Below are 12324 nucleotides of genomic sequence, written 5' to 3' on the forward strand. Positions count from 1 at the left end.
AAGGTCATGTAGCACCAACTTTCTTGATTTCATTTGAAATTAAACATGCTTTATGTGTTATAAATTAACAATTCTTTCAATTCAAAAACAACAATTCACCAAAAAAAATGTTGAGGATTATTATTATCCCGGCTTTGATCTTCCTTCTGGTGGTGGTTTCCGAAGGACAAGCACCTGCCACGTCACCATCAACTACACCCGCCATAGTGCCGCCACCTTCCACCACCCCACTTCCACCACCAGTCGCTCCAGTTTCTAACCCACCTATCCCACCACCACAACCACCGACTTCTCCTCCACCTGCTCCTCCCGTCTCAGCTCCATCTACTCCACCACCGCCATTGCCAGCCTCGACACCACCGCCATTGCCAGCCCCTACACCACCGCCGGTTGCTTCACCGCCTACTGTTCCTCCACCAGCACCGGCACCGATTCCTCCACCACCAGCACCGGCACCGACTCCTCCGCCACCTGCACCGGCTCCGGCTCCACCACCGCCAACACCAGCACCGGCACCGGTTGCTCTTCCGCCAGCACCAACGCCGGAGATGAGTCCCTCACCGGCACCCGCTCCTACAAAACACAAGCACAGAAGGCATAGACACAAGAAACATCATGCACCAGCACCATCACCGGTTGCCAAGAGCCCACCAGCACCGGTAACCACCACAGATTCTGATGATACAGCACCAGCACCATCACCAACACTCGATCTGGTATTTTATTTATAAAAATGTCACTTTTTATCTAAAAAAATAAAATAAAAAAGAAAAACATAAAACTGACGATTTGATTTATTGATTACAGAGCAATGGAAGAACCCTGTTTCAAAATGGAGGCGTTGGATTCATTATCGCTGTTCTACTGGTTTTCATGAGTTAATTTGATCCACATTTTTGATGTTATTATTACCCTACTACTATATAAATACATTTTCCACTTGTATTTACTATGATTCTTTTTAAATGTACGCATGATATTCAAATTCAATCAAATCAAACTACATGGGAATTCAACAGCTTGGACAAGGTTCAAAATATCGCTAGGTTTAGTTGAATCAACTATACAAGAAAAAAAATTGTTCATTTATTATTCATGAAATCGTATCAACATAAAACAGAGCACATTGAGCATGAGAAATCCCCAATTTGCAGATCAGTATCTAATGAGCAATAGGGGTTACCATTATTTTGTTTGAAACTAGCCGAAAAAGAAATCAAACTCGGAATAAACCAAATTTCAAATTCGGTTTTTGGTTTGGTAACCGAATTATGAATTTGTTTTATGTATTAGTTAGGGCCCCTATTTCCCAAATAGCCAAAATTTGATTCCTAAATTCTGCAAGCATTAATATATTGTCAAGATTGGATCTGTTTGACAACGTGGTCGATGCGAAAGAACACATTGAACATTTTAAGGCTTCGGGTATGGTTTCGGGTATGGTCACGTGATGTTAAGTGATGCAGATATGCGCCACATCACCCCACTACATGTTTACTACACATTCACTAGTCTTGGAAATGGTTATACTAGATATGCGCCACATCACCCCACTACATGTTTACTACACATTCACTAGTCTTGGAAATGGTTATACTAGACAATGTTTTTGTTTTTTTCTTTTTTTTTTTAAGATTGAAATTAAAAAAAAACTAAATTAATAACATAATTAGAAATGGTTATCACTAGACAATGTTTTTTATTTCTTTTTTTTTTTTATATTTTTTTTATCTATTTAGATTAAAATAAAAAAATAAAAAAACTAAATTAATAACATAATTAGATATTTCACGTTACATAAAAACATAAAACATAAAATTTCAAATCTAGATTCCGAATAACCATAAAAAATAAAACTTAAAACCTAAATAACTAAAAAACATAGAAATTAAACATAAATATTAAAAACGTTAAAACCTAAAATCCATGCTTTTCCCGAACTTCTTTTTGGATTTTCAGAAACGCGGCTAAATTTTCCGGGTCGATATCTGGTTGCGGTTTCATGTTTAAAATTTGAAGATCGGTGAGTGCTTGTTTCCGGCGCCGAGCATTCTCTGTTGACTCGTATTTTTGTTGTAAAAAACTTAGAGTTTTATCAATTTTGTCCGCAAGCACGTCTTCGTTAATCCCTTTTCCGCTTGAAGAAGCCGCTTTTTTCCCTTTATCCCTTCCCGGTGGTCGACGAAGTTGGACTTCCGGTGGACCCTCCCCTTCGGTCCCATCGAAGTCGTCATTGAGGTCGACGCCAAAACCCACATCAGATTCCGAAGTTCTTGGCCTTTTGTTGGAGCCGGTGGTTGATTACGAATGCGAAGTCTCCAGGTTAAGGACCCATTTTGGACCCTTACGAAAAATTTTCCACGCTTTTTGGTGGCCGAACGCTTTACCGTTGGTGGTAACTTTGAATTGTTGGCATGTGGTTGATAAAATATTGAAATCGTTGCTACCACTTTTATGCATATTTTTCAGATTTTCAAATATGCCGTTAAACTTGGTGCACGTCGCTCGTAGTTCACGCCATTTTCTGTTGACCGCGTCATACGTTCGACCCGTTTGTCTTCCCAAAAGCGAGTGAAAATGATCTAAAACACGAACCCACAAACTTGTTCCCGTTTGCGCGTTGCCTGTCCTTGAGTCACACGATATAGAAATCCAAGCTTTAGCTAAAGTTTCCTCCTCCTCTTCGATCCAAGTTGTTCCTCTTCTATTTGTAGCTTTTCCTTTTGATTTCCTACGCCTAGATGGTTGTGTCTCTTCGACCCGGTCGTCCTCGTCGTTGTCCAAGTTTATAGTTGGGGATTGAGAACAAGGGGCTTGAGATGGTGGTGTTTGGAATTGTTGAGATGGTTGTGTTTGGAATTGTTGAGATGGTGGTGTTTGGAGTTGTTGAGATGGTTGTGTTTGGAATTGTTGGGGTCGAAATTGTTGAAAACCTTGAAATTGAGATTGTGGTAATTGTTGTTGGAAGTAGTTTGGTTGAAATGGAATGTTGGTAAATAGAGGTTGATGTTGGATTGGGATGTTAGCATTCGAATGTAACCTTGATATTGATCATTTGGAGTGGTTGGGGTTGTTGGGGTGTTTAGAGTAGTAGAGATATTTTGATTTTGCTCCATATTTTTTTAGAGAAAATGAGATAGTGGAGAGATATTATTTGTAGAGAAATATGTGTTTAGTTTGTTTATGTGTTTGTGTATATATAGTAGATGAAATAAATTGAAAAGTTTTTTTTTGTTAATTAAAAGCAACGGTCAAAAAATGAAAGGAAAAAACGGTCAAAAAAAAATCACCCAATCAAAGCATGCGCGAACGTCTGTAAGAGAATCCAATCCGCATCACATTCACCGGTGGGGGGGGGGGGGGGGGGGGCTGTTCACGCGTGAATACCCCCCTACACGTCATCATTATTCGTTAAAAACCAATCCACACCCCATGGCCTAAGAAGTTTGAGGATAAGTAGTCCTTTCTTCTATAAATGTGGAACCCATTGAAGATATTGACAAGTTAGTAACTTTGTATTTTTTGTTTGGAACTTTGTATTTTATGTTTGTATTTAATGTTTTTATATTTGGATTTTTGTATTTTGAAACTTTAGATTTTACATTTGCAAAATTGGAATTATGAATTTTATTTTTGAACATAATAATTGGTTTTCTTATGTTCCAAACCAAATTGTAATTTGGTTTGGCATGTATTATTTTATAATTTGATTTAGTTCAGTTCGGTTTTCGGTATGAATAATAAAAATTCAATCTGAGAAAACCTCATAACACATATGCCTAATGGTTGCACACCTCTAATTAGCTGCCTACAACTCGATATTCCAAATAGAAAAATCCAAAAATACATAATACTCTTGTCTACCAAATTAGTGTTTTTATTTGAATAATAAGGGATTTTGATTTCTATAGGTAAACAAAAGAGATTTAAAATATTTATTTATTTGATATACAAGTACTTGTAGATTCACGTTTTCTTTGCAATTATTGCCTCCAATTAGCATAAAATTAAAGTTGGAAAATTCCATAAACAATACTAGTTCCTTTGACCGAAGACTAGAGACTTGGATGACCTTAAATTACAAACATTTAATATTAAGAAAAGTAAATATAACTAATATCATAACAAAATAGACAAATATTACTAATATCATAAAGAATATGTAAATCTGACTAATAAAACAATGATGATTACTCAAAAAGTTTATATCAATGTACAATTTCTTCGCAATGCTAAAAAATTATTAGCTCCTACAACTTTATTGATTGCCTAAGCGTGGTTAAGCACCTTGGGGCAGCACCTAGGCAACTACATACCTCCTATGGACTAAGCAAAGAGTGTGATTGGAAACACACATATCCTAATACTTGTAGAAAAGTATAAACGTATACTATTAAGAAAAGATCTAAATAGAGTTTGGTATGGGATGTAGTAACTCATCTAGCTCACCATAACAACATTGTTAGGATTTTGCTTGCTAAAATCAGTGGAAGTAACTCATCTAGCTCACGATAACAACGTTGTTAGGATTTTGCTTGCTAAAATCAGGTGGGTATTCTCATTATACTAGATAAGTTACTAGATAGTTTTTGTAACTCTTGCATGAAAAACTATGGATGGATCACAAAACTTATATGAAAGACTGTGGTTGGATCACAACACTTGTTTGTCTTTGTGACTTGTATGGAAGATGTTGTAGCAACGAAAATGATTGTAAAACTATGGTTGGATCATAACATTTACATGGGTTGGAATATAGCCGTAAGGATGGACCCACTAATATGTATGACATGTGATATTTTGGGAGCTCATTAAGTTTTATGTTTACGGTTTTAAGTTTTAAATGTTTAAAGTACTTCTTGTATTAAGGGGAAGAGTAAGACTTGATTGCATTGCAAAATCAATTTTAGCAACACATAATTGACACTTAGTATTAAGTATCGACTATAAATGTTTAACATCGGCAAATATTATATGTATTAAAAATTTCAGATGCTATACTATCATATCATATATGAGCTTATACATCTTTTACAACCGAACTGATAATACAATAATTTTATGTTTTATTTGTCTTTAATCATTTTTATATTTACTTATGTAGTGAATTAGTGATGTATTTTTTAAAATGAGAAAAATAAATAATATAATCACGTGTCTCATATATTAGAAAAACATATAATAAGAATTTAAAAGTAACATGAAATTACAAACATATTTATAATAAGTTACATGTATTTATTGTGACATCCACAACTTTGATATCATTAAAACCATGTGAAATCTTTATTTATTGATGTTTTAAATCTTCAATAAATAACTAATAAATTACATATTATTTTTGGCAAAAAAAATAATATTTGCTTTAACATGTATGTGACTTTTTATTAACATTTTAACAAGACATTAGAGTAAAAAAAAAGATTGATTGGATTTTTTAACCAATCAACCTAATTAGAAACACTCTTGCTTTTTTCTAGTATCAATCCAAAAATCTATAATAACATTGCAATCATTACGATAGCACCATAACACCCACCAAATAGTATCTATGATTGTTTAGATTATCTGTTTTATCTTATTGTTAATAACCAAAGACTCCATCCACTATATAAACTCCAAGACTAAACCAATACAATGTGTTTAAATCTAGTCTTCTTCTTATATAAGGAAATGCAAAAATTTAGAACTATTACACAACTTAACAAGTGTACCAATGCGTATATCGTTGAGGTAAGACTAGGTTGTCGAAGACTAGGAGAACATAAGTGAATTAGTATTAGAAAATTTAATTATTAGTTGAACTACAGCAATAAATTGAATTAGGGAGAATGTGATTATAAAACCTTAACAATGAACAGAAACCAAGCGCAGGACGAACCAGTACCAACCTGTACTGTTCCCGATTATCCGAAAACCGAACTTAATCAAAAGTCAATCCTGAATACCAAACCAAATTAACATCACTGATATTGATACCAGATATTCGGCTTTCGATGCTATTACCGGTACCAGCAGTATTGAATCCCAAATTTCGTGAATTTGGAGTATCGAATACCATCCCATATTTTTAAATTCGGTATGATTCGATATCGTTTCCGATATAATATCAATCCAAGATTGGAATTTGATACAAATTGCCCATCCTACTCCTCTATTATTTATATAGATCATCCATTCAGCTTTCAGCATGGGCTCAAAAAGGTCCTTGACTCCTTGCTCTCTGGCTCCACTGTACAGGAGCACAGCATGTAACCCATACAAGCACGCAATATTGCCAGTGGGGCCAAACTTCCTAATCATCCGATTACAAGTCGCCACGTGTCCACATCGATGAAACCAAACAAAAGTCTCTTCCATCTTCCAAATACAAAATTTTGTACTCTCGCAATCAATCGACTGCATTTCTTCCATTATTTTCGCTCATATTCATCCTGCAGAATCTCACCCATGCACAAATCATTCAATAAATCCGCACGTCTATATCTATCCAAGATGCAGTCGCAGATCCTCCCTATCTCGATCTCAATCTCCAATCCCTTTTTCCCAAATCGAACACCACCATCTTCAATCATGCCAGCTTCTGCGGCCGCACATGCTGGAGCAGTGTTCCTCAACATGGAGGATGGTGATGGAGATGATTTGGCCCATTCATCTATTGAAGATGGAAAAAAGTTTGAAACCACACCTTTTTTACCTAGGGTTTCAAGTTACGATAGTGTTAACAGTACTAGTATGGCGTCAACTGTGACGAGTTCCGTTTCTTACCAGCAACGACGTCGTCGTGCCGCTAGCGATTCGAATCTATCCGATTTTCCTGGTGGCCGGCGGCGGTTTTTTTGTCACAATGCAGGCCGGGCTGATGGGGATTCGTTTTTTATCACCCGGTTTGGGTCTAAATTGTGGGCACGTATTAGGTAAATTTCCTCTTTCCACTCTTCAATGAATTTTGTTTTCTTGATCCTTCATTCATTTGGTATAAAGTATAAACCACTCTCTCATTGATGATTTTAAATTTATTAATTGTAAATGGCGAATTTGAATATATTTCTTTTGTTGTGTATTTGAGAATGGTTTGTTGGATTTTCTGAAATTCTCTTTCTTTTTCTTGCTTCATGGAATCTTATTTCGAAAGCTATGTTAATTTGTCTTCTATGTATAAATGATTGTTTAACTGTTTCAAGTGCCTTAAGTGTAATTAGTCGACTTGGTGTCTTAAATATGAAAGAGAAACTCAGTTAATGGAGGAGTATCCTTGTTATTACCACATTTTTTAGATTAATATGCTTTGAAAGTATGTTAATATTACAATCTTTCTTCAGGTCAGGTTACTCAATAATCACTGGATTTCTTGCTCTACAATGTTATGCAATCCTAATCATGCCAGGTGTACTTCAAGGTTTGTAAAGTCGGTGATTCGTGGCTAAGGTCATTCCTCCCATGTTTAATAACAAATTACAAGATTCCCTTTATACCCTTTAACTTAAAATTCTCAATCTCACTATACTTCCTAAATGGCTTAATCACTAAATGACATATAAATCCTTAATCATTGCAGTTGCTTATTACTACTATTTCTCAAGCCAAGTTCGCAGAGACATTGTTTTTGGTGATCAACCAAGGAATAAGTATGTCTTAATATCTTAATTATTCAATTATTCCACTTTCTTATTACTATTATTTTCATTTAACTGAATCTTTATTTACAGACTTGATATATATTTGCCTAAAGACAATGGAAAAAACGATTCCCCAAAACCTGTCATTGCTTTCATCACTGGAGGAGCTTGGGTAATAGGGTAAGTAACTAACTAACTAACTAACAAAACCAGGGGTAAAATTGGAAACATAAAAAAATCTTGAACTTATGTTGCAGGTATAAAGCTTGGGGTTCTTTATTAGGACGCCACTTATCAGGTACAGATGTTATAGTTGCATGCATAGATTACAGAAACTTTCCCAAAGCTACAATAAGTGAAATGGTTAAGGATGCTTCTAGAGGCATCTCATTTGTATGCAATAACATCTCTGAATATGGTGGTGATCCCAATAGGTAGTTATATTATATGTTTTTTACTTTTTACTAATTTACTAATTTACCCTTTTGGATTTTGAGTTTTGAAATCTGGTAATCTTGAAGGATTTACCTGATGGGACAATCAGCTGGTGCACATATTGCAGCTTGTGCACTTGTGGAGCAGGCAATTATCGAGTGTGATGCAACACAGAGTACTACATGGAGTGTTTCACAGATAAAAGCTTATTTGGGCTTATCTGGAGGGTATGTATGTAGATTGTTAATCTTGTTTAGTTATTTTCAGTTCATACATGTGAAAAGTTGAAAATTAATATTACAAAACTGACACTGGTTTTGTTTATAATCTTTATGTAGATATAATTTGTATAACTTGGCTGAACATTTACACACTCGAGGCCCATACAAGTCACTTTTTTATAGGTATTTTCCATTTTGTCTACTTTTAATATTAAAAAAAAAAAAGGATAACTTTATATAATTTTTTTATACAGTATTATGGGAGGTGAGGAATCTTTGAGAAAATATTCTCCAGAAATTAGTGTTCAAGACCCCAACAATAAAAAAGCAGTTTCTCTCTTGCCTCCAATTATTCTTTTTCATGGCACTGCAGATTATTCCATTCCAGCAGACTGCAGGTATGAGTCTTTTGTTATTTTCTCAATTTAGTTTTTTTTTTTTTTTTTTAAATAATAATAATAATATATAAGTGTGTTGATGTTTATAGTAAAACGTTTGTGGATACACTTCAAAGAGTAGGAGCAAAAGCAGAGTTGATGTTGTATGAGGGGAAAACTCATACCGATGTGTTTGTTCAGGTAGCTTATTAAATTTACATTTTTGGTCCCTGAGTAATATTTTCTTGTAATTTTGGTCATGATTTGAGGTTCTTATAGCGTTTTTGGTCCCTCTTCCGAAGAAAAATGGAGCTGATTTTAGAAAAATCTGGTCCCAAAAAGTCATTTTATTTGGAATAAGAATGAAAAAACATTCAAAAAAAAAAGCCTCAAATAAGCAAAATTTATGTGAACATTTAATTATTAATTATCGGTTTTGTATTTGTATTTGTATTTAGGATCCAATGAGAGGGGATGATAAATTGTTTGATGATTTGGTTGCAATTGTTTATGCGGGAGATGAAGAAGCACTTGCAAAACAAGTGAGTGCACCTCCAAGACGCCGCCTTGTGCCTGAATTTATGCTCAAATTGGCGGCAAAAATCAGCCCCTTTTAACACGTTCCACACATTTTTTTTTTGTACATCTCATAGTCATATCTATAAATATCTTAATGTCCTCATGTTTGTTAAAATCCAAGCATACATACAAATTTAAAGAAAAAACTTATATTTTGATTCCTATTCCTCGTTTTGATTTTATATAAGAATTACGTAACTCCTGAATAAACCACCAATCTGAAAATCATAAGGTATAGGTAACGCTTTAATGTGTAGGAATCGAAGAGGGAATAAACTGCAATCTTACAATAGAATTAAAAAAAATCTTTTTTTTTTTTTTTTTTTGGCCACAAGGGAATGTAATGGAACATTTCTCTTAGGTTGATTTTCATATTCCATGGGGAAGTGACATTTTTTTTTATTAATGTAAAAATATGAATTATAATTTACTTTTATCCACTAATTTTTTAACATTCAAAACTTTGATTAGATTAAAAAAAACAGCTAGTACTTATTTTTATTATAATTTTATTGTAAGATTGATGGTATTTATATTTACGCAACCTTTTAGAATATATATATATATATAGTTCATGCTAGCTAGCTAGATACGTAACAATGTTGGACTAACCCACTTGATAGAGGTGAAAACCTCTTAGATCGGAGGTCCCGGGTTCAAACCGACATAAGGGGATTAAGGGATAATGATTTGAGAGGGTAACTAATTATACTTTTTGTACATATTTGGTCACTTCACTATTTTTTGTGCACTCTTAACCATTAAACTTGTTTATTATTATTATTATTATTATTATTATTATTATTATTTATTTATTATTATTAAAACATACCATTATAACTAATAATAAAAGGTTTTTCTGGTTTCCGGCATCTATACCGGCAAAATATGATATTTCTGGTCATCTTCTCTGGCCAAAATAGCTTTTCCGGCGAGTTGAGTTCTTGCATATTTTTCAGATCTGTGTGTGTGTGTGATTTGTGGGTTTTTGTATGTGTCCATGGTTGAAAAACACACACATACAAAATGATTCAAATTTATTCTTAATTTCTTGTTAGAGTTTGTTGATCGTCATAAGTGAGTTAGAGTTCAAACTCGAGGAAGATGAAAGGTTCAAGAAACAAAATCGAAATCAACCATTGATGAAAGGTTTAAACTCGAGGAAGATGAAGGGTTTTAGAAACGAGATATGAAAAACTACCATGGATAAACTCAAAATTTGCCATGGATGAACCTGATTTCACATGGTGTTTGTGTGGGAGAAATTAAAAATTGAAATCGCTTTTTTGGGGTGTGTTTTTCAACCATGAACACAACCCCTTCATCAACTTCGATTTCTAATTAGGTTTTACAAACTACCAAAAAGAAATTGTCTCTGATGAGTTTTTAAAACCGAGACCAACCCTTTCATCAGCTTTGATGTTTTTTTCCTCAATTTCCATGGTAGCTTTGAGTTCAAGTTGTTCACCAGCTTTGATTTTTGATTTCTAGGGTTTCAGACTTATTTCCAAGGACAAGAACACATAAAAACCTACGAATCTGGAAACAAAATATAAGAAAGAGAGAGAAAAAGAGAAACAAAAAATCTGAAAAATGTGTCAAAAACTCAACTCGGCGGAAAAACTATTTTGGCCGGAAAAGATGACCGGAAAAATCATACTTGGCCAGAAAGAGACGTTAAAAACCAGAAAAACCTTCTATTATCTGTCATGGTATGTTTTAAACAAAAAAATAATAATAAGTTTAATGGTTAAGAGTGCACAAAAAAAATTAAATCATTATCTTGGTGAATCTAGCATCTAACAACTACCAGTCGTACAAAAAAAGCTAGATAAGTATATTATTCAATTATGAAGAAACGAAGAGTATGTGTACACATGTGAATATGTGATAATATTGTTACAATCGATCCTAGATAGCTAGCTCAACGTACAAAAGCAAGTTTTTAATATTCACTTCAAAGAGCTTTCATGGTCAGTGTTGCACACAACGATTGTAAGTTGTACACTCCCTATGGATGTATCTTTTAGGTGCACATTGGGAATTTATCCCAGCATTACAGACCGGTGGCAAACCTCGATAAATGATTGGTCCTCGTCCCCCATGGTTAGGTGGGGATGGGGATGGGGGTGGGTGGTGCGGCAAACCCAATTTATGTGGTGGATTAGGTGATTGCCGCGGGTGGGGTATTGCTATAAGGCTTGGAGGTGGAGTTTCCGCGTCTGATTAAGAGAGAATGTTATGCATTTCACTTTCATATATAATATTTAGAACGATTGTACATATGGATATATGTTTGCATGAACGTTAAGTTTGAACTTACTTGATAAGATCATGAGTAAGAAGAAAGAAATCAACATGAAAACAACTACTCCCGTCTTCTTTCCCATATTTCTGTCAGAGATCTGTCCCATTCCTAATCTTATTAATTTTAGTATCGGTTAACTGTGACTATTAATTATAGATATTTAGTTTTCCACAACATTTACGTCGACTTGTTATAACTTCAACCCCATGCACGTAGTCTTTGCAGAATAACTCAACCGACGACCAAGTCGTGGAGTATCAAGTACTGGGAGGGGACTAGAGACTAGAATAGACAGACTTTTGATATATAATACTCATTTCAGTAGATGGTACACTGAAACGAAATAGAAGGTTGAACATTCTTCGTTTGTAATATAACGTTGATTGAAGTAAACGTATTCAAGTCTTGAACTTATAAAACGAAATAGAAGGTTGGAACTAAACACACGACTCTATAGCATCGCATGTAAATTCTAATCTCGATTGCAACGCAATGATTTTAAAGTTCATTATAGTTTAAAATTTTATTTGCATTGTATATCCAAAATTTTCAAATAAATATTTGTGATATTATTAATTAAAATGACCATATAATCCGCATTATTGCATAACCAAATTTTCTTACGATACTAAACGACAAATCTAACCTAATCCAAAACTACTCCTTAAATTCACATATGTCCATAGCGAGGACTTGAACCTCAAACTCAAGTAAGGAGGGCAACACCGGATACCGCTGGGCTAAAAGCCTTTTGATCTTACGATACTAATAATGACCGGGAGTTC

The 12324-nt window shown here is 34.4% G+C and overlaps 2 protein-coding genes across 2 annotated transcripts; both read left to right on the forward strand.

The window, feature by feature from the left end:
* Window positions 1-17: 17 nt before the first annotated feature.
* On the forward strand, window positions 18-949 carry AGP19 (arabinogalactan protein 19). The gene is made up of 2 exons (XM_078969498.1): window positions 18-716; window positions 808-949. The coding sequence occupies exons 1-2, from the start codon at window positions 108-110 to the stop codon at window positions 880-882; spliced, it is 684 nt and encodes a 227-aa protein (XP_078825624.1). The 5' UTR covers window positions 18-107; the 3' UTR covers window positions 883-949.
* Window positions 950-6213: 5264 nt separating this feature from the next.
* LOC145012431 (isoprenylcysteine alpha-carbonyl methylesterase ICME-like) lies at window positions 6214-9393 on the forward strand. The gene is made up of 10 exons (XM_078971238.1): window positions 6214-6917; window positions 7323-7399; window positions 7559-7628; window positions 7710-7799; window positions 7877-8053; window positions 8141-8281; window positions 8393-8458; window positions 8530-8673; window positions 8763-8853; window positions 9111-9393. The coding sequence occupies exons 1-10, from the start codon at window positions 6334-6336 to the stop codon at window positions 9267-9269; spliced, it is 1599 nt and encodes a 532-aa protein (XP_078827364.1). The 5' UTR covers window positions 6214-6333; the 3' UTR covers window positions 9270-9393.
* The last annotated feature ends 2931 nt before the right edge of the window (window positions 9394-12324 follow it).

The sequence above is a fragment of the Lactuca saligna genome, chromosome 8, assembly GCF_052625555.1.
Source record: "Lactuca saligna cultivar CGN05327 chromosome 8, ASM5262555v1, whole genome shotgun sequence".
NCBI classification, from domain to species: Eukaryota; Viridiplantae; Streptophyta; class Magnoliopsida; order Asterales; family Asteraceae; genus Lactuca; species Lactuca saligna.